The 23,967-nt window shown below is 37.8% G+C and overlaps 1 protein-coding gene across 20 annotated transcripts in view; it reads left to right on the forward strand.

The window, feature by feature from the left end:
- The window catches only part of PLS3 (plastin 3), a 93,000-nt gene that overhangs the window by 28,072 nt on the left and 40,961 nt on the right, over window positions 1-23,967 (forward strand). For 8 of the 20 annotated variants that reach the window (XM_035289281.3, XM_035289288.3, XM_078363597.1 and 5 more), the window contains one exon: window positions 20,296-20,376. In XM_035289281.3, coding sequence (XP_035145172.1) covers window positions 20,304-20,376 — 73 coding nt within the window. In that variant the 5' untranslated portion in view covers window positions 20,296-20,303. Of the gene's footprint in view, window positions 1-3,102; window positions 3,183-11,127; window positions 11,187-11,523; window positions 11,649-20,295; window positions 20,377-23,967 lie in introns of those variants that run through there. The other 12 variants (XM_035289278.3, XM_078363599.1, XM_035289277.3 and 9 more) reach the window with 6 other exon arrangements.

Raw genomic sequence — 23,967 nt, forward strand, 5'->3', positions numbered from 1 at the left:
CCAAGGTGCTGGGATTCCAGGTGTGAGCCACCGTGACTGGCCCGGACTGAATTCTTAATGCCTGGCCTGAACGCTTAACTTTTTGGTTTCTGTTTGTAACATCTAGAGAGTAAGAGTGAGAATTTGGTTTCCATCGGCTTTCCTTAGCATTCGTTTTGATGAATTTGGGACGTAATGTAAAAGCTATTTTCATTCTGTGGCCTGCTGATGAAAATGTAGAATTTATTACAGAACCCTTGCCACCATCTTACATTCCCAAACCAGTGTTCATTACCCATAGTAAAAACCGAGATCCTGTTCACACACATGTACATACACAGACACGCTCCCCTCCACTCTCTTTACACACATACCTGTACACACCTCAGATGGTGAGTGAGATAGAAGTTTACAAAATGGGCCACATGCTAAAACTGGTTAAATTACTGATGTGGTAGATCTGTCTTTTAGGCCAGGCACAGTTGCTCAAGCCTGTAATCCCATCACTTTGGGAGGCCGAGGTGGGTGGCTCACCTGAGGTCAGGAGTTCTGGATGAGCCTTGCCAACATGGCAAAACCTTGTCTCTACTAAAAATACAAAAATTAGCCAGGCATTGTGGTGGATGCCTGTAATTCCAGCTACTTGGGAGACTGAGACAGGAGAATAGCTAGAACCCAGAAGGCAGAGGTTGCAGTGAGCCGAGACTGAGCCACTGCACTCCAGCCTGGGTGACAGAGACTCCATCTAAAAACAAAAAACAAAAAACTGTCTTTTAGGAAATGTCCTACCTAGCATTTACTAAGTAGAAGATATGCCTTTTTGAAAGGCATATCTATTCCTGGAACTTTACAATGTTTTACAGTAGAAATAAATGCTATTACGGTAAGGTGAAGAGACTTTAGAATTAGCAAGTTGGGGTTGAGAGATCACACTGAACAAAGATTAACCTTGGAGTTTAGAAAGCTGGAGAGCATTTATATTCCAGATGACCAGGGAAGGAAAAGTCAGTGAAACAGTTTTTAAGTAGCACTGTTATAGCAACCTGTAAACCTTGTTTCTTATAGAGAAAGCTGTTTTCTAAAATGAAGAATTACATATTTAAAACATTAATTTCCTCAATGATACTGCTACATGTCTGAAAAGGGCGGTTATGTAGCATTTGGGACAGACCCATCTCAGAGGCAACAGGTGTGGCTAAAGAAAAGGTAAGGCTGGGGAGAAACCAACATTTCTGGTCTAAACTGATACTGTCTTCTGACCTGAGGCAGTTGCCTGTGCCCCGGTTTTCTCTGTCTGAAAAATGCATGATAACACACACTCTTCCAATTAATTCAAAATGCTTGGTAGTTACCTACTATTCCCCAATAGGCCACAGACAGATAGTTCTATGTTTGTTTTAGAAATGGAGAATTTGAGAGTCAGAAAAGTTGAAAAAGCTTCATTCACATAGTGAGTCAGCAATAAGGACACATGGAAAAACATGTCCTCTGACTCCTGCCATTATATTCCTTTTCTTCTGGATTGTGTTGCCTTTTGATATTTCATGAAGGTTTTGTGATTGGTGAAATAAATTAAAGGACTTCCATGAAGGAGACAAAATGTAACCCAGTGTCTGCTGATGGTGGTTAGTGATGAGAACAGGAGAACACCGTCTGCCTCATGATAGGGACAATCCAGTAAGGGCTCCTTTTCACACATTCATAAGCCACCTTCTGATGCTGAGAGTTCAGTATGCTATCATAAAATGCTTCACTTTGTTGTATATTATTTATGAAGGACTAGAGTATCTATTGTCTCTCTTTCATTCTCATGAGGTAGATTAGAGCAGCAGATGGCATTATGCATGCTTTATCCCAGACAGATGATAATAATATCTGCCACTTACTGAGCAGCACCTTGCTGGACCCAGATACTCTTATGTATTTATATCTTCCCATTGGGTCATCGTGTGGATTTGGGAAATATGTGGAAGAGCTCCATTGTTATAGATATGAAACCGGGGTGCAGAGAAGCTAAGTAATTTGTTCAGGGTCACACAGACTTACAAGTCTGTCAGACTTCTAAGACCCTGATGCTTTCATTGTGCTGCATTTCCTCTTCAATTATTAACTTGTCCTGTGTCAGTACTGAAGCAGCCTCCTCAGCCTAGCCCAGTGCTCCAATTGATTGTTCTCTCTCATAAAAGGCACTCTCAACTAACCAGTTGCCTAATTTAGCAATTCACTGATTATACTGCTAGACCAGTTAAAGGCAAATTTCAACAATGAAAGCAGTTGTCACATACCTAGTACTTACCATGTGCCAGGCTATTATCTAAATTTATGACACATATTAAATCATTTAAGCCTTACAACCAATAGTAAACTGTGATATGATGGAGTTGCTCTTGTCTTCATCCTGGGGTAAGAAAATAGAGGCAGAAGAGTTTTAAGCAATTTGCACAGTTAATAAACTGTGAAGCCAGGATTTGAACCCAATCTGGCTTTAGACCTTTTTATTATGCCTCTCAGTTAGAAAATTATTCAGTTCAGCGAGTGTTGGCTTAGTTCCTGTGTGCTATTCCAGCAGAAAATATAGTTCCTACACAGAGGAGCTTACATTTTTTACGTAAATCAAAATGTATATACTTGAAATCAATGCTACAGCGCCTTAGCATATGGGGTGTAAATGTTGTGTATGGATCGAAATGAATAATAAGAGACTGTAAGTGAGTGGTTTGAGAGTTAATTGCCTTTGCAAGTAATGTTCTTGACTATGGACAAGTGACTTGGGCACTGGGGAGAAGCTGTTCCATGTGTTCTAAAATAAGCAGGTTACTTGGCTACTGTTCAAACTCTAAATAGGTATATGGGTTGTAGCTATTTGACCTGAACTAACTTTAAATTCCCTTGAGTCCTTGTATGGTTTTGGAAAAAAAAAAAAAAGAAAAGAAAGAAAACTTTTTGCTAAGTGCTGCGTTTAGGTTAGAATTTATTAAATTCCTCACCAAATACTACCAGGCTGACAGGAAGGGGATTCGTAAGTATTGTATCATTCTTTTGTCAGGGTGTTCTCTTTTTCTAGCAGGAAGTGTTGTGACTTGCTCTCTAAAGTTGCAATTGTAAGAAGAATGTTGGGTTTCCAGATTGCTCTTCTGGGCGTGGGAGAAGGTTCTGTCTGTCAGTGCTGCCAGAAAGGAAAGAACCAAGTTTGCTCTCAGCGGGTAACTATATTAATATTATTTTGACAGGTTCTAACTTTCAGATTACTAAATCTAAATTTAAATACTAAATGATTAAGTAGAAATTTACTTTAAAAAGCTTGAAATTCCTCTTATTTGGCTAAACATTTGGAGTCACCTTAATAATATTATTTATTGAAGTAGAATCAAATTCGTGTTAAGAGAAAATTTTGAAGTTTGGAATCTAACGTGTTCTGTGTGTATTCTGTATTTTTCTTTAGAGATTGCTTAGAAAGTTTACACTTTTTAAAAATGTGTCTTGAAATCGTTAGGTATCTAAAACTCTACTATAGACAATAATCTAAATTATTGTCTATATTTGTGTTGGGGTTGGGATTTCAAATGCCTTTGATTCCAGTTAAATGGTTTTTCAAAATTCTGTAAAATAGAGATTGAAGTGGCTGTCATGATAGAATGTGTCATGATTAGATTGGTATTCAACTCTTCCTAAGTGAATTAAATCAAGCAGTTGTCTTAATGTTTATAATTTATAAAATAATAAAAATCACTGGTGATTAAATTTTGATGGTGTTATTGGTACTTGGCAGCAATAGTGATTTTTGGTGCTCAGGGTTTTCCATCACGTGGTAGTCATATAAGTTTAATTTCCCCATATTTTCGGCCAAGGGAAGTATAGCTAGTTATATAGTTAATCCTTACTCTGAGTTGAGTCCCCTCTTGGTTTTGCTTAGTATACACATGTGAAGTAAAAAGGGAAGTATGAAACAAAATGAACCAGTTTTTTTCAATTAACAAATGCTGTATTTGCTAACATATAAGCAAGGTATATAACACTGCAAAAGGCATTTTCAGTGATTTGCAGATAGTTTTCTGCTTAGTGTATGTAGTGATTTGAGTTGAAGGTCACAATATTTTATGGTATTTTTATTTTGAATTGAAATGAAGCATGGTAACTAGTCTGATCTTGCCTAGCGTGTCTCTCTCTCTCTCTCTCTCTCTCTCTCTCTCTCTCTCTCTCTCTCACACACACACACACACACACACACCCCACCCCACCCCACACACACCCCTGAAAGTTGCCCTTGGCTTCACTCAAACATTTGTTAGTTTTCATAAGAAAGGAAACTGGAAATAATTCTTAGGTATGAAAATTAATTTCATTAGCAACAGATTTATTTTCCCATAAATTCAGATTTTTGAGGGTAAATGTAAAAGTTTACTTAGGAGGTATGGAAGACATTAGACCTTTTAAAAGGAAAGTGGGCTATTTCAATCTAAGAAATTAGTTAATGTACCTTAGCTTTCTGAAGATAGCGGAAGGAGAGGTGTATTTTTGTTGTGTCTTTGGGTTTGAAATAGTATTTTTCATCACAGGAAAAGAGGATTTTAGACCGTAATTAAGAGTTGCATTAAAAAGCTGCAAAATTCTTGCCAGAGAAACATTTAAATGATGTCTTTAATCCAACCAAATGGAATTGAATATTTCTATTATTGGAAAAAGCTATGTATTAATTTTTAAACAGCCATTGGTTTCAGATCTTATCTTTGTTTATAAAGTACAAAAAGAGGAAAGGAAACTTTTACCTAAAATGGAGGTATTTGAGATTCCTTCAGGAAATGACACAGGATTGGGCACCCTTTGGGGTTTAAATGACTCATACAAATGGGTACTGAAAACAAAAGATCAATTAGAATCCACCTAATGATCAGTTACAACACTGACTAGAGGTATTTCCAGAAAAATGAACTCATTTCTTAATAGCTATGTAGGGGTGAAATCACAGGATTTCTGAGATTTGCTTTAAAATAATTCAGAAAAGAGACACAGGAAGGAGGGAGGGAGAAGAAAGGACAGGAAGAGAGAATAGATGAATCAAGCAAATGTAAGGAAATCAGGATAAATGTAGAATCTGTGATGGGTTTATGGGTGTTTTTGGTGCTATTTTCCCTTGTATTAACAGTAAAAAATGTTATTATACCTTTAGCTTGGAGCAATTTATATTTACTTCTAAATGTTAACTTTTATCTATAAATTTTAGGCCTGTCAAAACATGTTGTACGCACAATATGTATGACTGTAAAGGTGAAATGCGCTGCTCAAATGCTAAAATGATTGCAAGTAAAGACTGCTTCTGAAAAGATTTCTTTCTGTTTGACTTTCAGCTAAATTCAAAGAACAGGGATACAAACATCTTGAAGAGTTCTGTAATATCTTGAAGTATTGAACAAGGGTAGATAGTTAAAGCATGATAACAGGCCAATTGCATGTGAAAAATGTGAGGATGCTATTGATCTTGACTATTTTGTTCACAGCTTTCTCCAATAGTATATGTGTTTTTAAAACCACATAGAGGACTATATAGCCAGCATGATGTGTAGGTCCACGCACTTTCCCTACTCACCTCCATCAAAGATTATTTATTGAACAAACATTCGGTAGGTGCTTGTTGTGAGCCAAGATACAAAGTCAAATAAGATACCAACGGTGCTTTCAACGAGCTCACAGGCTCGTTGAAGAGATAGATAAAGAAATAGATGTCATCACCCTGAAAGCTGAAAGGGCTATAGGAATGTGGGGAAGGGAAGGAAATGGCTAGCAACTATGACCCTATGACACATCTCCTTTAAAATAATACAAGGCAGGGCATGGTGGCTCATACCAGTAATCCCAGCACTTTGGGAGGCCTAGGTGAGCAGATCACTTGAGGTCAAGAGTTCGAGACCAGACTGTTCCACATGGTGAAACCCTGTCTCTCCTGAAAGTACAAAAATTAGCCAGATGTGGTGGAGCATGCTTATAATGCCAGATACTGGGAAAGCTGAGGTGGGAGAATTGCTTGAACTCAGGAGGTGGAGGTTGCAGTGAGCTGAGATAGAGCCACTGCACTCCAGCCTGGGCAACAGAGCAATACTCTCTCTGTCTCAAAAACATAATAATAATAATAACAATATAAAATAAGGCTGGGCACAGTGGCTCATGCCTGTAATCATAGCAGTTTGGGAGGCCGAGGTGGGCGGATCACCTGAGGTCAAGAATTCAAGACCAGCCTGTTCAACATGGTGAAACCCAGTCTCTAGTAAAAATACAAGAATTAGCCAGGTGTGGTGGTGCACACCTGTAATCCCAGCTACTCGGGACGCTGAGGCAGTAGAATCGCTTGAACCCGGGAGGTAGAAGTTGTGGTAAGCCAAGATCCCGCCATTGCACTCCAGCCTGGTTGACAGATACAAAAATTAACTTGAGTGTGGTGGTGTGCGCCTGTTATCCCATCTACTCTGGGTGCTAAGGTGGGAAAATTTCTGGAGCCCAGGACATGAAGGCTTCAGTGATCATGACACTGCACTCCAGACTGGGTGACACATCTAGATTCTGTCTCAAAAAAAAAAAGAAGAAACAATTTTTAATTCTGCTGATGTGCTACAATTAATGAACAGTAAATATATATATATCACATCATATATATATAAATATATATGTTATATATATATTTATATATATATATAAAATACAAACAGAAAATTGGAGATGGTTTAATTGGTTGTTGGTAGTACAGTGGTAGAAGAGGGCTAAAATGACTTAGTCTAACCCCATGCGTGACTTTTGCAAATAACTCTTCTGCTCTCATCTCTCCTCCCCGCCCTCATTAATAAACCTTTATATGTTTCTCATGCATTTATAGGGGTTATTGGAGCAGTGTACGTGCAGAACAGAACAATCTCTTCTTCACATTAAAGAGTAGACTGATGTTTAATCCTCCTTAAAGGTTTTGGATATATCCAAGGCCAAATTATAGTTATAGGTAGGCAGCTACTTGGAGTTAGATAAAGGGTAGAGTTAGCCTTCAGTCATAGATAGAGCCTTCTAAAGTTCATTTCTCAATTGATTTGGGATTTGAAGCATATTTTGTCATGGAAATAGTGGTAAGGTTTTTCAGGTTACTTTATGAATATCTCCAAAATCTTATATTATCTGATGATATGGTTTTGTTCTGTGATATCTTGCTTTATTTTCATTTTATTCTATGTGAATTGTAGAAGCACAGTTGCTAAATATATCCAGATTTATGTTCCACCAGCCAGTTACATTATTTTCTAGTTCTTGATACTATACAATCTAATCAGTGTATATAATAATGCTTCATGAGAAAATACTGTCCATTTTATTTGGGGTATCTAATGATGTCCTCTGTTTAGTTTTACAATTTGCAGCTAAAATACTAAGTAGAATGAACAGAGCTAGACCTGAAAAGTAACTTTCCAAAGTAAACTCTGCTATACGTGGTGAATATTTCTTTGATAGATGTTTGCTCACCACACTGACTGTAAGAAGTAGTCTTTGGCTGGACGTGGTGGCTCATGCCTGTAATCTCAGCACTTTTGGAGGCCTAAGCGGGCAAATCACTTGAGCCCAGGAGTTCAAGACCAACTTGGGCACGATGGCAAAACCCTCTCTCTCCAAAAAATACAAAAATTAGCTGGGTGTGGTGGTGTGTGCCTGTAATCCCATCTATTCAAGGTCCTAAGGTGGGAAAATTTCTGGAGCCCAGGACTTGGGGGCTTCAATGATCATGACACTGCACTCCAGACTGGGAGACACAGTAAGATTCTGTCTCAAAAAATAGAAGAAGTAGTAATTTTTGATAATGCTGATGTGCTAGAATTAATGAACAGTAAAACACTTCACCACTTTTCCTGCTTTTACTTTTCCTAAACTTTTAGGACTAGGAACCTGTGACACATGTGAGGGCATTTAGGTTTTGACCCCCTTATTTTGACTTTCAGAGCAACGAATTATTAAATAAAAATTATGCAATAGCCTCTTAAACGTTTACAATTACTCATTTACCAAAATTTTGTGAAAGTTTTCTAAAGTGAATCAAGCAAAATTCCAAGCCACTTGTTCCTTGAGAAAAATATTGAAAGAAAAAAAATATTATAATGAAAAGTAAATCACATAGATACTTACTTGAGTGTTTTATATTAAGACTAAGTTATTAGCACTGATACAGTGGAAATGGTTGTTCACAATACTTAGAATTCAAGAGGCTGAAATTAAGCAGTATTAATACAGAGAAGCAGAAGCCTTTCTTATATAGGAATGAATGTGTCATAGGAGAAAGTAAGCATTTTTGTGCTTTTTTTCAGAATATTGACTGTTTTATTATCAGTGCCAATTTTTTTTTTTTTGAGACGGAGCCTCACTCTGTCACCCAGGCCAGAGTGCAGTGGCACTAATCTCAGCTCACTGCAACCTCCACCTCCCGGGTTCAAGTGATTCTTCTGCCTCAGCCTCCTGAGTAGCTGGGACTACAGGCACGTGCCACCACACTCGGCTAAATTTTTTTTTTTTTTTTGAAACCGAGTCTCACTCTGTCACCAGGCTGGAGGGCAGTGGCACGATCTCGACTTAATGCAGCTTCCGCCTCCCAGGTTCAAGCGATTCTCCTGCCTCAGCCTCCTGAGTAGCTGGGATTACAGTTGCATGCCACCACGGCATGCAATTTTTTGTATTTTTAGTAGAGATGGGGTTTCACCATGTTGGTCAGGCTGGTCTCAAACCCCTGACCTCATGATCCACCCGCCTTGGCCTCCCAAAGTGCTGGGATTACAGGCGTGAGCCAATGCACCCAGCCAATCAGTGCCAATTTAATACCAATGTTTTAAAGAAAGAACTTTCAGAATTCTATATCGTCTTCACTGAACTCATTGTCTATATTCTGTATGTTTTATCCAATTAAAGTAGCGGTTATTTTAGTTCAAGGCTTATGTGAATCCCTTATCCTTTTAAGTAATGAAAACAAGTTAGTATTAGCTGGAAGGGGTTACTAACTGCATTTTCTGGCAACTGTTCTTTTTTCTGGATATCATGGTCATATTTGTTAAGAGCTTTTTAAGTTATTTTCCAAAGGCTATGCTGGGCATGGACCATCTCTCTGCAAAGCAATGTGTAGTCTTTTTGTTTTTGTTTTTCTGGGAAGAGTAGTTAATTGGCTGGGCACTGCAGCTCAAGCCTATAATCCCAGCACTTTGGGAGGCTGAGGCAGGAGATCAGTTGAGCCCTGGAGTTTTAGACCAGCTTAGCAACACAGTGAGGTCCTGTCTCTACAAGAAAATAAAATTAAATTAAAAAATTAGCTAGGTGGTAGTGCATGCCTGTAGTCCTAACTACTGGCAGGAGTTGGGGGGGGTGCTGAAGCAGGAGGATCACTTGAGCCCAGGAGTTGGAGGCTGCAGTGATCATGCTCCTGCACTGCAGCTTGGGAAACTCAGCAAGACTCTATCTCAAAAAAAAAAAAAAAAAAAAAGAGGAAAAAACAATAGTTAATGACCTTTCATCACACACATTCTTTTGTTTTTTGTTTTTTTTTTTTTCAGCTGTGCTTAGAGAAACACATCTTTTTAATTTTGCTTCACAGCTTTGTGACCTGGGCAAAGTCCACCACTATCCCAGGTACTTGTTTATTCCCTAATATAATTTAGAGAATGAAGTTATGAAATTCTACAGACTTCTCAGCTTTCAAATTCTCATTGCTGTAATCACTGGATATTGGGAATACTGGGAATTACCACTGCCCTCTAAACACTGCAATTTGTTGGAGTATTTTATTTTTTATTTTTTAGTTTCAGGCAACCATAGCTCACTGCAGTCTCAAACTCCTGGGCTCAAGTGATCCTTCTTCCCCAGCCTCCCTAATGGCTAGGACTACAGGTGCAGGCCACCATGCTGGCTGATTTTAAAAATACTGTTTTTTTAGAGAAGAAATCTCTCTATGTTGCACAGGTTGGTCTTGAGCTCCTGGCCTCAAGCAATTCTCCCGCTTCTGCCTCCCAAAGCACTGGGATTATAGGCACGAGCCACCACACTCAGCCTCAGTTGGCATATTTTTTAACCCATGCCTGTGTAACCATCATCATGCAAGGTGTTGTGAGAGGAAAAGGTGAAGTTTAGACGATTCTTGAGAAACAGTCTTGAAGTGAGACTTGCAGAACAAAAAAATTACACAAGTTTTTGTGTGCTACTGGTGAAAGAAGGGTTCTCTTTTATTGAGGAAGATTGTTCTCTTTGACCAGGTATAAGAATCTGTGTAAAGAAGGCAGATAAACTGAACCAAGAAGGACAATATAAGTCCCAGCTAGACTGTCCTGATGTCCACTTATGCAACTATAGGGGGAAGTCTATAATTAAATTGCTAAATTTTGTGGCAAGATTCTAAATTCTGTTGGGAGTTAAAGAGAAAGATCAGTGGGAGGTAGTCATTGGGAATCATGCTTTGGGAGAGGAGGAGGCTCCTGAAACTTGCTTGAAGGGTGGGTAGAATATGGATAGAGAGGAAAAATAGAGGAGGGTATTCTAAGCCTGAGAAGCAGATAGAGAGGAAGTTCTTAATGGGAGAGAGGAAAAGCAGAAGAGACCGAGATAAAATAAAAGGTACTGATAGTGGAGAATCCAGGACCGGCTGTACGAGAAATTTTATCTCGGGTGGGGACAATCTGAGGAGACTTCCTGAAATATGCTTTTGAAGTGTCTAGATAGATGGATGAAGAGCATTCCACTGGAGAGACTCAGTGGAAGAAGTGGGAAAACACAAGGGAATAAGATCTCTTGAGAGTATTGGATTTAAGAGTGTAGTACATGTAATGTGAAGTAGCACTGGAAAGACGGGCAGACCTTAACCTAGAAGTCAGTTCAGAAAAGTGTAGGGTCTTGAAAGCTGTACTAAAAAGGTGGGACTTTCTTTTGTATGGAATGTTTATAAGATCTACTCTTCAGGAAGTTAGCAGTGTAAAGATTGCACTGGAGGAAGACAGAACAGCTGGCAGATCTGATAAAAGGCTTTCGGAGAAGGCCAGACACGAGGTGATAAACAGATGTGATGGAAGAATCTCCGAGGTGGTAAGGCAAGAATCCAGAGGGCTTGGAGATTGACTGGTCTTCCCTTTGTTTTTTTTTATGGTCAAACTGCAGCCTGCACTCAGAGGAAAGTGGGGAAGTTGAAAATGAGACCTGATTTAGCAGGAGAGAAGGTTAGTAAAAAACAGGGAAAATAATGTGGCAGTAATTTAGATTGCAGACACGTGGACTTTCCTAACTTAAATCTTCCTCACTGACTTTCCTTCTCCCTTGGCCACTTCTAAATTGGACCCTGCTCTGCTGCTACAAGTGTGTCTGTCACTAACTCTAGGCACAATATACCCTTACCAGTGATGTCTGTCTGAGAAAATCTTACTTGCGCTCAAAGACAGAGTTCAAACATCACCTTGGAAAAACATTTTCTGACACCTACCACTCAGTATATATGACTGTGATGGTACGATAGCACTAATGTTGTATCTTTGTTTTTCCATCTGTTTCCCCCACTAGACAGTAAGCTCTTCCAAAAAGAAGGGGATGTGAGTCCTAATTGTCTCTATCTGGAACACCCAACACAATGCCTGCTGCATACTAAGCCTTCAGTTGATGTTTGATGAATATAAATGAATAAGTAGGTGAGTGCAGTAGACATTCAAGTTGGGATCTTCTAAAGTCATTCTCATGGAAACATGAGACTGGAGCTTTAGTAATCATAGTATGAATTAGGTGAGTTTTAGCCCACAGTGTTGCACGCCCATCTAAGCTAGAGACTAGTGCTGAGCTGTTCACTTACCTAACCAGGGAGGGGCAGGGCGGCAGTTTCTATTGGTACAGGTAGGTATGCAAAGTGTGGGTGTTCAAAAGCACTGCCTGTTTTGGATGGAGGAAGATGACAACACCCCTTTTCTGATCACTCTTGAGTCGTTTACACATAATGATGGCTACCTTGTTTATTTTCATTTATAGTGAAATAATGTATTTCTTCCATGTTTTGTTCCCCCTTTGTTGCTTTCTTGTTCATTTTAGGAGCTCAATCAAGTATGTGTTGCCCAGTCTCTGATATAAGTAATAAGCTTCTCTTTCCCAATTCTATTTGCCATACTAGTGGCTGGGATGAAGTTTTTGGAGGATATCCTGTTTTTATATTTTGGCTACCTTTCAATTTCAAGAGAAAAAATCAAGTTTATGATCAAAGTTAGTTACCCCCAGATGAGTTTCCCATGTACATTCCCTTTCTCCTGGGCCTCATGGTACTGAACAACACAGATGAATAAGTAGATTATTCAGTCAGCTGCATTCCTAAAGTGAGTGAGTGCTTTAGGAGATAAAATAGGCACCCCGCCTCCCTTCAAATACCTTTCAGAATTTGAGTAATAGTTTCAGGTAGTTGTAGGTACACCTTTCTCAGCAAAGACCTGTGTTCAGGGTTTATGTATAGTTAAATGAGCTGGTGGAGTGGTTTCATAATTGCACTATTGTTAGTCAAACTCTGTAATTAGAGATGACTTCATAGGCATAAGATTATTCCATGGGTGACGCCCTGAATTCATACCCAGTTGTACACCATATCCTTTTATGAAAAAGAAAAACAAACAAGGTTTGGTTTGCTTTTGTTTTATTCCCTTATTTGAAAATCTGTTTTTCTGTGTCTTATATGTTTAGTAAAGGAGGTCTGGCTTTTTTTTTTTTTTTTTTTTTTTGATGTTCCATTCTCACCGTCTGGCTTTTTTTCTACAGTTTTCCCTTTTCCTTTACAGAAATGGCAGGCATAGGAGCTAGGGAGGAAACAGAATTTGGGACAGATCAAAGTGCTTTGCGGATGAGAGAATTCAGGAAAATGTTGAGACTCTGGAAGGTTTAATTTTTGATAAGTATTAAAATTGCAGAGTTTAAATGGAGGAACAATAAATTTTTATTTCTTTGAATATCAGTTCTCTTTCTCTCTCCCTCTCTCTCATCCTGTAAATAAAGTCCACTTTTGTGTAGTGGAGAACACCTGTGGTCTCAGCTACTCATGAGGCTAAGGCAGAAGGATTGCTTGAGCCCAGGAGATTGAGGATGCACTGAGCTGAGATTGCACCACTGCCTTGGTGACGGAGTGAAACCCTGTCTCAAAAAAATAAATAAATAAATAAAGTCCACTTTTGTGGGAGGAGAGACTGGGAAAGAGGACATATTTGAAAATCAGCTTTTTTTTCCTTTTGCCTGTTAATCACATATTGTGAAATTGGGTTTAAACTTCTATTCAGCAAGTAATACCTTCTCTTCACCTTTTTTCAGTACTCATGAAAAAATTTGCAAATTAGGAGGAATGTGACAATCATATTGACAAGCTATTAGCTATTTTGAAAAGTGGTCCTGAAATATTTACAGGAAAATTGTTGTTTATTTGTTTGTATATCTCCTGGCTGCCCTTTAAATTGTGTTTAGAAACTGGCCTTATGAAGGAGCCAAATTGACTCATGGATAAAAAGCGGCTGACAGGTTTTCCTTTAGGCCTATCCTTCTTAAGTTACTTTGACTAAAGGCTTGTAATTTTTATATATGAGGGAGACCTATTATATTCTGTAGTCAATAATTATAAGGAGATGAGATAACTTTTCATTTATCCCATATAAAAGGCTGTTAGTAGAACTAATGCCTTACATTTATTTATACAGCTCTTCACAGTTAACCCAGGCATTCATTTATTCTCCATTTTCTTTCATGAAGGATTTGAAGTTGCTGCGTAATACTTTATAGTTCATAATATACTGTCATATATATCATCTGTAATCTTCATTAGGACCTGGGGGAAGTAGGTATTATTATCACTATTTTCAAATGAGGAAACTGAGGCTGAGAGAGATTAATTAAACTTGCTCATGGACACTTTACTAGGGAATGGCAGAACGAGAGCAATAATCAATGTCTTCTAATTCCACATCCAACAATCTTTCTGTTAAACATACTGCCTCCTTGGGCTTGGTACAACAGCTTGTTGTACTGGTACTTGAGATTAAATTACATGTTTACAGGGCAGTATTGATGTTAAATCTTGTGTATTGCTTTGTGAACCCATCTGGGATGGTTTAGTAGCTATAAGACAAAAAACAATCCTATTGTACGATGAATGCCCCATGAAGAGGAATAGAGCTTCTGTTATTTTAATTTCTAAGATTTAAATTTTTTAATATTTTTAGTCATTTCCAAGTTGCTTAATGTGATGTTTTCTCCCAAGATGGTACTTTACTGCTTGATTTCCTTAAAGACACCATCAGGTACCTATGAGTAATCTTAATGACAGACCACTTTTTAATTCATAATGGCATAAAGAAATCTACATTAAACAACTTTATTTTAAGCTTCAAATGGCAAATTTTAAAATGGTAATTCTTATCAACTAGAGCATATACTGTGAGCTTTATACCTTTGGCTTTATATTTTTTTAGTCTTAACCCAGGTACTTCAGAATAGCATTTCTTTATTTCCTTTTAAATAATTATCAATAAATGAATATGGGTCTATTTAAATTGGAGAGTCCTGCATTAAAGTATTCTGTTATCCCAAAACAACCTTGTCTGGAAATACAGTTTTGAGGATATTTGCATGTTCCAGTTTCTTTTTGTTCTTATTGAAGTGTGTCTCTTTAATGTCTCCAATGGATGGAAAATCTGAATTATATGTACAAAGTCACTTTAGGCTTTTTAAAAGGTAACTGGAAATAAGAAACTTGAAAATTTTAAAATATAACCAGGAGCGGTGGCTCAAGCCTGTAATCTTAGCACTTTGGGAGGCCAAGGCGGGTGGATCACGAGGTCAAGAGATCGAGACCATCCTGATCAACATGGTGAAACCCCATCTCTACTAAAAATACAAAAATTAGCTGGGCATGATGGTGCGTGCCTGTAGTCCCAGCTACTCGGGAGGCTGAGGCAGGAGAATTGCCTGAACTCAGGAGGCGGAGGTTGTGGTGAGCCGAGATCGCACCATTGCACTCCAGCCTGGGTAACAGGAGCAAAACTCCGTCTCAAAAAAAAAAAATTTTAAGTATATATATATTTAATACACTGGATTAGTTATTGGAGTAAACTCGTGCTCTAAAGTCATTTCTGTGATATCTAAGCATTTCTTTATTTTTATTTTTTACTTTTTTTATTGAGACAGGGTCTTGCTCTGTCACCCATCCTGGAGTTCAGTGCTCATGGCTCACTGCGGCCTCTACCTCCCAGGCACAATTGGTCCTCCCACCTCATAGTTTCCCAAGTAGCTGGGACTACAGGCGTGTGCCACCACCCACCATGCCCTGCTAATTTTTTTGTATTACTGGGAGAGACGAAGTTTCACCATGTCGCCCAGGCTGGTCTCGAACTCCTGAGCTCAAGCAATCCGCCTGCCGCTACCTCCCAAATTGCTGGGATTACAGGCATGAGCCAACATTTGCCAATTTTATAGGAAGAAAAAAAGAACTGCCTTTCTAGTCACTCTGAGAAGAAATTAATAATCCTTAAAGTCTCTAGAGACCTTTTCTTCTTAAAAAAATGGATATTTGTACATTTTATTGCAGTCACTAGTTTTCTTTGTGTCATATTGTAATTATTCATGTTTGCTTCACCAGATTGTGAATTCCTTGAGGGCAAGAACTAGGTGTATAGCAGATGCCTGAGATATTGGTAAAAATGTTTGAGAAGTGAACAGGTGGGCATGTTGGGGAGGAAGAGATTTCTACAATTTAATCAGAACCCAACTGGTCATCAGGGATAAGGAAGGGGAGGGCAGGAGTAGTTTATGTTCAGAACCATCTTTTCTAATTTTCTTTTCTTCTTTTTTTGGGGACTGGGGGAGTGACAAACTGATGGCTCACTGTAGCCTCGACCTCTCGGGCTCAAGTGATTCTCCCACCTCAACCTCCAGAGTAGCTGGGATTACAGACACGCACCACCATGGCTGGATAATTTTTGTATTTTTGGTAGAGATGGGGTTTCACCATGTTGGCCAGGCTGATCCCAAACTACTGGGCTCAATTGATCTGTCCGGCTTCACCTCCCAAAGTGCTGGGATTACAGGCATGAGCTATTGCACCCAACCCAAATTTTCTTTTGCATAGAAGTGACATGGTAGTGTGAGAATAAGCTCAATGTATGGGTTTGTCTTAGTAGTTTTTTACTCACGTACTTTAAATTATTACTGACTCACAATCTGCCCAAACTGGAAACCTTTAGAGATAAAGGAGAGAGGTCACATGTTTTAGATTTCTGAGATAATCTTACTTTTAAATTTTCTGTGCTGGCCGGGCGCGGTGGCTCAAGCCTGTAATCCCAGCACTTTGGGAGGCCAAGGCGGGTGGATCATGAGGTCAAGAGATTGAGACCATCCTGGTCAACATGGTGAAACCCCGTCTCTACTGAAAATACAAAAAATTAGCTGGGCACGGTGGCGCGTGCCTGTAATCCCAGCTACTCAGGAGGCTGAGGCAGGAGAATTGCCTGAACCCAGGAGGCGGAGGTTGCGGTGAGCCAAGATCACGCCATTGCACTCCAGCCTGGGTAACAAGAGTGAAACTCCGTCTCAGAAAAAAAAAAATTTTCTGTGCTATTGTTCTCTGTGGTATAATTCATGGAGATGGAGTAAATTGGTGCTCTAAAATCATTTCTATGAGATCTAAACATTTCTTAATTTATTTTTATTTTTTACTTTTTTAAATTGAGACAGCATCTTGCTCTCTCACCCATCCTTGTGTACAGTGACGTGCTCATGGCTCACTGAATCCTCTACCTCCCGGGCTCAATTGGTCTTCCCACCTCAGTTTCCCAAGTAGCTAGGACTACAGGCATGTGCCACCACCCACCATGCCCAGCTAATTTTTTGTATTTTTGGGAGAGACAAAGTTTTACCATGTTGCCCAGGCTGATATAATTCATGGAGATGGGTAATAATTTTTTATTAAAAACATGATTGCTTAAAACCTATGTAAAGAAAATTGGAATAAATCCTATGTCATAGTTTTGTAATGGGGAGTGTTGAACTTATTAGTGAAACAGAATATTTTTTGAATTACTGCTATTAAATTACATTTAACTCATGAATTTTTTAATTTTTTTGGAGACCAGGTCTCACTATGTTTCCCAGCCTGGTCTCAAGCAATCCTCCCTCAGTGCTGGGATTTACAGTTCTTTTTATTCTTGATTTCTAAAATGCCTAACCTCAGGCCCAAGGCATGATGGCTCATACGTGGAATACCAGCACTTTGGGAGGCTGAGGCGGGTGGATTGCTTGAGGCCAGGAATTCAAGACCAGCTTGGGCAAAATGGTGAAACCCTGTCTCTATAAAAAAATACAAAAATTACCCAGGCATGATGGCCCACACCTGTAGTATGAGCTACTTGGGAGGTTGAAAAGGGAAGATCACCTGAGCCTGGAAAGTCAAGGCCACAGTAAGCCATGATCACACCACTGCTGTCCAGCCTGGGCGACAAAGTAAGACCCTGTCTCAACAAACAAACAACAACAACAAACATAAAGCCTAACTTCATTACTAACTGCAGAACTTTCCCTCATAGATCCTGAGATTACTCTGAAAGGTATTTTCATCCAACCAGTCTACTGAGAAGTTATCCATCTTTAGTGGCATTTTGATATCATACGTAAGAAAAGTTTATGAATAGGCGAGCTTTGTTTTATATCTTTTTTTAAGAGTCTAGTTTTATTGATTGATTGATTGATTGAGGCATAGTCTTGCTCTGTCACCCAGGCTGGAGTGTGGTGGTACAACCTTGGCTCACTGCTACCTCCGCCTCCCAGGTTCAAGCGATTCTCCTACATCAGCCTCCCAAGTAGCTGGGATTACACGTGCCCGCCACCACGCCCGGCTAATTTTTTTATTTTTAGTAGATACAGGGTTTCACCGTGTTGGTGAGGCAGTCTTAAAATCCTGACCTCAAGCAATCCACCTGCCTCTGCCTCCCAAAGTGCTGGGATTACAGGCATGAGCCACTGCACCTGGGCGATGGTTTTATTTAATTTTTAAAACACCAGTCACTATATATGTCTGTTACATTATGGTAAAAACTTAGCTAATAGCATCATATGGTCATTTTAAAACTTCTCCAGGATTTGGGAAACCTGATTGCAAATTTCAGTCCTGAGAGCAAGTCTTCTAGTAAGAAAAAAAAAGATTAGAATATTTAACTCATAGGACTATTGTGAGGGTTCAGGAAATTAATATGCAAATGAATTTGTATAATGTATTAATACTTAGTGCATTGTTGTTGAAGGAATTAATTTTATTAAAGTTCTGTTTTATTGAGTGCCTTACTATGTGCCTGGGGCTGTGATAAATTCTAGAAATGGCAACAATGCTGCGAAAAAGATAGATGTGACCCAGCTCTCTTAGGAATCCCTCCTTACCACTTCTAGCCCCAACCTCTCTCTACTGAGTATTACCCTTCTTGACCAAAAAATGAGTTGGTGAGTAATTTGTTGCCTTTTAATAAAATGTCTAACAGGGATAAATATAAGATCTCAAAATGTATTTTGTATAGTTTGTGAAATTTAAACCATCGTATACTTTTTTGGAAAGGCAACATATTTAGGGCAGTGGAACTACTCTATGTAATATTGTAATGGTGGATACATGTCATCATACATCTGTCTAAGCCTACAGATTGTACAAAACTAAGAGTGAACCCTAATGTTCACCAGAGTCTTAGGGTGGTAGTGATATAAGTTAATCAGTTGTAACTAATGTACCACTTGGGTGCAGGATGTTTTGGTCAACGACTGATTGAATATATGATAGTAGTCCCATAAGATTATAATACTGTATTCTTACCGTACCTTTACTCTGTTTAGATGTGTTTGGATACACGGATATCACTGTGTTACAATTGCCTACAGTGTTTACGTACAGTAACCTGCTGTGCCACTTGTAGCCTAAGAGCAATAGGCCATACTATTTAGCCTAGGTGTATAGTAAGCTATACCATCTAGGTTTGTGTAAGTGCACTCTGTGATGTTTGCACAGTGGCAGAATCATCTAACAATGCATTTCTCAAAATACGTCTCTGTTGTTAAGCAACAGATGGCTATATATGGGAACTCTCTGTACCTTCTGCTTGATTTTGCTGTGAACCTAACAATACTCTAATAACAACGTCTATTGGCCTGGTGTGGTGGCTCACACCTGTAATCCCAGCATTTTGGGAGACCGAGGTGGGAGGATCCCTTGAGCCCAGGAGTTAGACACCAGCCTGGGCAAGGTGGCAAGACCATGTCTTTACAAAAAAGAAAAAGAAATAAAGAAAAATAAGGTATACCAGAAAAAAATCAGAAGAAAGAAAAAAAAACAAAACAAAAAGGGCAAAAGTAAAATGTAATCATTTTCATTTTTCTTTGCCCAAAATTATTGTTATAATAGGTTTGTATTTGGAAATTATCTACTGTGATGCAGACCTCCTGTCTTTATTGCTGGGATTAACAAGGTTTTTCCACAAAGGTTCAGATCATAAATATTATGTGCCAAGAGGTAAAATCAAGAATATTATGATACTGATATCAATGGTATCATATATTATTTCTACAAATTTTTATTGACAAAATTCAAAATATAATAATGGAATACAATATGTTGGTAATACAGTTCTGATGAGAAAACAATTCTTTTTTTTTCCGGGGGTAACATTTCACTTAATTGGGTTCAAAGTTAATGTGCCCCATCATCAAAATTGACCGCAAAAATTTTCTTTTAACATGCCGAAGAATCTCTATATTAGCACACATGTGCATTTCTATATCAAAACCATCTATAATTTGTTTTGTTTCCTCTTTATTCCTCCTTTAATGGTAGGGATTCATAGGTGTCAGCATGCTATTTGAAAATCAGTGTTTTCATAGTGAATGATTCTAAAGTGGCTTAATGGGAAATGCTATTTTCTGTGACTCATTGGTCACATAATTTTGACCTTTAGCTTTGGCTTGTATAACCAAGAATTTCTGTCTGTTATGTAGCTTTTTCCTGTCACTGCTGGGTACTTTGGCCCTTCCTTAAACTTTTTGAATGTAATTTAGATTTTGTCCTTAGAAGGAAAAGTCAGAAATATTGTTTCTCAATAAATTTTGGTAAGTGATGACTTTTCACTTGTTTGTTTTCTTGATTAAAGTTGTACATAGAAATCTGGTAACCTATCCAGATTGTTTTAGTTGTTTGAAATTCTGTTTAAATTATCCCTAAGGTGAGAACTTAGCAAGAGTGTTTATATGTATCACAATTTTTTTAAGTCTGAAATCTTTTTGGTTTTTCTTTAGATCTTTAAATGGATGAGATGGCTACTACTCAGATTTCCAAAGATGAGCTTGATGAACTTAAAGAGGCCTTTGCAAAAGTTGGTGAGTATTTTTTGTAGTATAACTATGGGAAAGCAATATTTATTTGGTTCCAAAGTTACCTCTCTAAAAATGTCACATGAATGTTTAATCAAAAACATTAGGGCAAGGCAGTTAAAATAGATGGGATAAAGTTTTGGAAGTTTTACTTAAAATTGTACTTTTTTTTGGTCAAGAGTGGTAGCTGATATTATTTCCAATTTTATGTAGTATTTAATATAATCAAGTTTTTCAGACCACAATTCCATTCCTTAACTGGTGACAGCTATGTACAGTTCCTGAAATTTTTATGCCAAATTTTAGTTATTATAGTTTGTATATCATATCTTTCTGAAGAGAAGTTTTGAAACTTTCATCATATTCTCAAAGGGATCTGTGACCCTCGAAAACATTAGATGATGTATTACCCCTCCCTAATTAGTTTGGTGTTATTACCTTTTTCTAATGGATTTTCTGTGCCTTTGGATAATGCAGATTGTTCTACCTTACCACATTAAATTATAGCTTCAATATGCCATTTGGTTTATCCTTTATCATCATATAACATGCCTTACAATTGAGCAGCTATGGAAGCAGTATATAATATTTACATTCCAAATTTCATGCTTGGGTCAAGTCTGTAGATAAGAATGAGAAAGCAGGGTAAGAACAGACTACTAATGTAAATACATGAATCCACATGTGCTTAGAGATGTAGATTATTATTATTTGGTACCTCATTGAATAAATAGTGTAGAATTAGCTTATATAATGATTTGTTACGTAAATCAGAATTTGCCTTTAGACCTGTGTTGAAAATTCCAGTAGTGAAAAATGAGGAAATAACACATTTCTGTTCCCATATATTTATGGTCAACATTTTCTATGAAGGCACTTAGTAGTAGCAGTGTACCTTGGGAAGAATAATGACCCCAGCCAGAGTGGCCGTTTATAATCCCTTCAAAATTTTAACTAGAAAACACTGAATAGTCCCGAATCTAACATGATTGCGTTTGTGTATATATATAAAACTAGCAGTTAATTAACTTGCTATGGATACCACTTACTGTAAGAAGAATGCTACGAAGTTTAATATATAACTGCAAGTGAGTTCCTGGCTGCAAGAGTTTGTTTTTAATGTCTCTCATTCTGTCCGGGTAGTCTTATACTTGTTTTAGGAGTACATTTTTTTAACCTTTTCTAAAATTTGTATTCATCTTTAAGCATTGGGAGCAGCTTAATTTGTTCTTTATGAATGGAATTTTGGAGTAGGCACCATGCCTTATTAAGAACCTCATCCCCTCAAGTAAATGTTGAGTATAGGTCTTGTCCTCATGTGCAGCATCTTGGAAATAACTGTGTGCAATATTCCTGAAAAATTAAAGTTAATTCAGATATTGTTTACTTGATGAGACTTGGAATACATTTTACCAGTGAAAGAACTTCATTTTCCTTTAAAAGCTTAATGACATAAAGAGGAGTGACCAATTATCTTTATAGAGGAAGCAGTTAAATTGTATTGAGGGATCAATGAGAAGTTTGACTGCAAGAAAGGGTCATTGTGGAGCTATTGTTTAAGTAGAGTGGAAGATAGGTATACAGCTTCCCAAAGCCCCTGCCAGGCATATGTTCCTAACATACTCAGGCTCTTATTACCATATATGTTATAAAGAATTCTAGAATCCAGAATTTCTGGCTGTTCTGAATATTATTCTTTTGTAGTCTCCACTCAGTATCTAGCTCTCAGTAAATATTTTACTGATTGAAACCCAAGGAACTATATACATAGCCTTTTGATGTACTGGGATTTTTGTCATTATCAACTATACATTCAGAGGGCCTGTGTTGTGAAGATTTTCATTACAGTGGAATTTATTATTAAAGGTTTTTGCCATTAAATTGTAGCATATAAAATTTATATATATTTTTTTTTTCAGCATAATAAAAGCTTGTGTGTACACCATCTTTTAGAAACTCATTTAAGGACCCAGCTGAGTCTTTCAATTTTCTTTAAAAAATCTGTATTTTAAGTTGTTGTTAGTTACAGAATCCTCAGGCAACTGTCAAAGGTGTTACAGAAATTTTTTTTCTAATTCAGGGACACTTTATTTTAAAAACGAGCTCTATAACTTATTATCCTGTGAAGGACAGTTGTTTCCTCTCCGTGGGGGTGGGTTGGCAGAGAATAGGAAAGACTACTTTGTCCCAGTTCAACTGCGACAAAATATGGAAATCATTAGATGATTTTCCCCATCTATTAACAATAATAGCCTTGATTATCTCCTTAGAAATTCAGCAAAATCATAGTGTGTGGAGAAAATTTCTGTAATTATCGCTAATCATAGGTTTTGTTCAATCAATTAATAGTGCTTTGAAACTCTCTTTACTAGCAATAAATTGAGTATTAGAATTTAAAGTTCTCTTTTCACTCACTTTCTGCACCTGCTTAGTTTTAAGTTCCAAGCTCATGCAATTATTTTAATTTTTTTCAACAATTGTTTCCAGTGCTTCCCAGTAGCAGAAACCTTAGTTCCCAGTTTTTGTACTTAATGTTTCAGTTTTCATTTAATGCTGTAATATATAACTTTTTCTAAAGAAGAATAAGTAAAACCTTTCAAAACACTTAGGTATTAATATTTTACTATTAATGGCCTTTAACATTCTAAGCCTTTAATCTTGCTGTGGAAGCTAGTGGTCATTTGGATGATTACTTGTCATAAAGATGAATTCATGTAATGTAAATCTTTGCAGAGTTGCTTTAGTACTGCAAACACTTACTGTTAAATTTGCCTTTTTTCCCTCCTGAGCACTCACTACTGAGGTTTTTTAAACATGAATTCAGCAGTTTGGAAATGAAAGAATATTGGGGTTTCTTAAAATGACTAGGAATAGTGTGGGTGTATTCCTTTGAGGTTTCCCACCAACTAAGCAAAAAAATTTTGGTTGTGTTGATTGTAGCTATACCAGACTTGTCTCATCCCAGGAAGTTGAGTTGTTTCAAATTACTTGATATTCTCTAGTATATAAAAACCACATCAGGATGATGCCACACAAAAAAAAACCAACAAACATGGTGCTTTAGTTAATTTACTTTTAGTATTCAATAAAACGAAACCAGTGCATGTTTGTTTAATTATGCCTTAAAAAAAAACTATAGCCCATCTAAAAAAATGAAACTAGTCAGTGCTCTTTCATTGTGCCATCTAGTTAATTATCTATGGAATATTAGAAGTATAGGTCTCGGGATAGTCAGAAAACCATGTTTTGAAGGTGTGGAAGCTAGTTAGGAATACACATGTGTGGGTGCATGGGTAAAAGCAAGAGCACGTATGTGTGTGAGAACACACATGTATTTTTAAAACGAGAGTTGCAGCAGGGGAAAAATGATGGCCAAACTGCTGGAAATGTTGAGTAAGAAAAGGACTGATAAACATTTTCGATTGCCTGGTCTCACCTTCTAAATTTGTCCAGCCTTCTGCTGAACTTGACCTCCATCTTTGGAAATCCACTAGTATGGTGAACTCTAATGCAGCAACCTCCAGTCTACCCTTAGCTGGAACTCATTTAACTGCCTCTTATATTTGCTGGAGTGAGCTACCTCAAAAGGTATAAGCT

The sequence above is a fragment of the Callithrix jacchus genome, chromosome X, assembly GCF_049354715.1.
Source record: "Callithrix jacchus isolate 240 chromosome X, calJac240_pri, whole genome shotgun sequence".
Classification (NCBI taxonomy): Eukaryota; Metazoa; Chordata; class Mammalia; order Primates; family Cebidae; genus Callithrix; species Callithrix jacchus.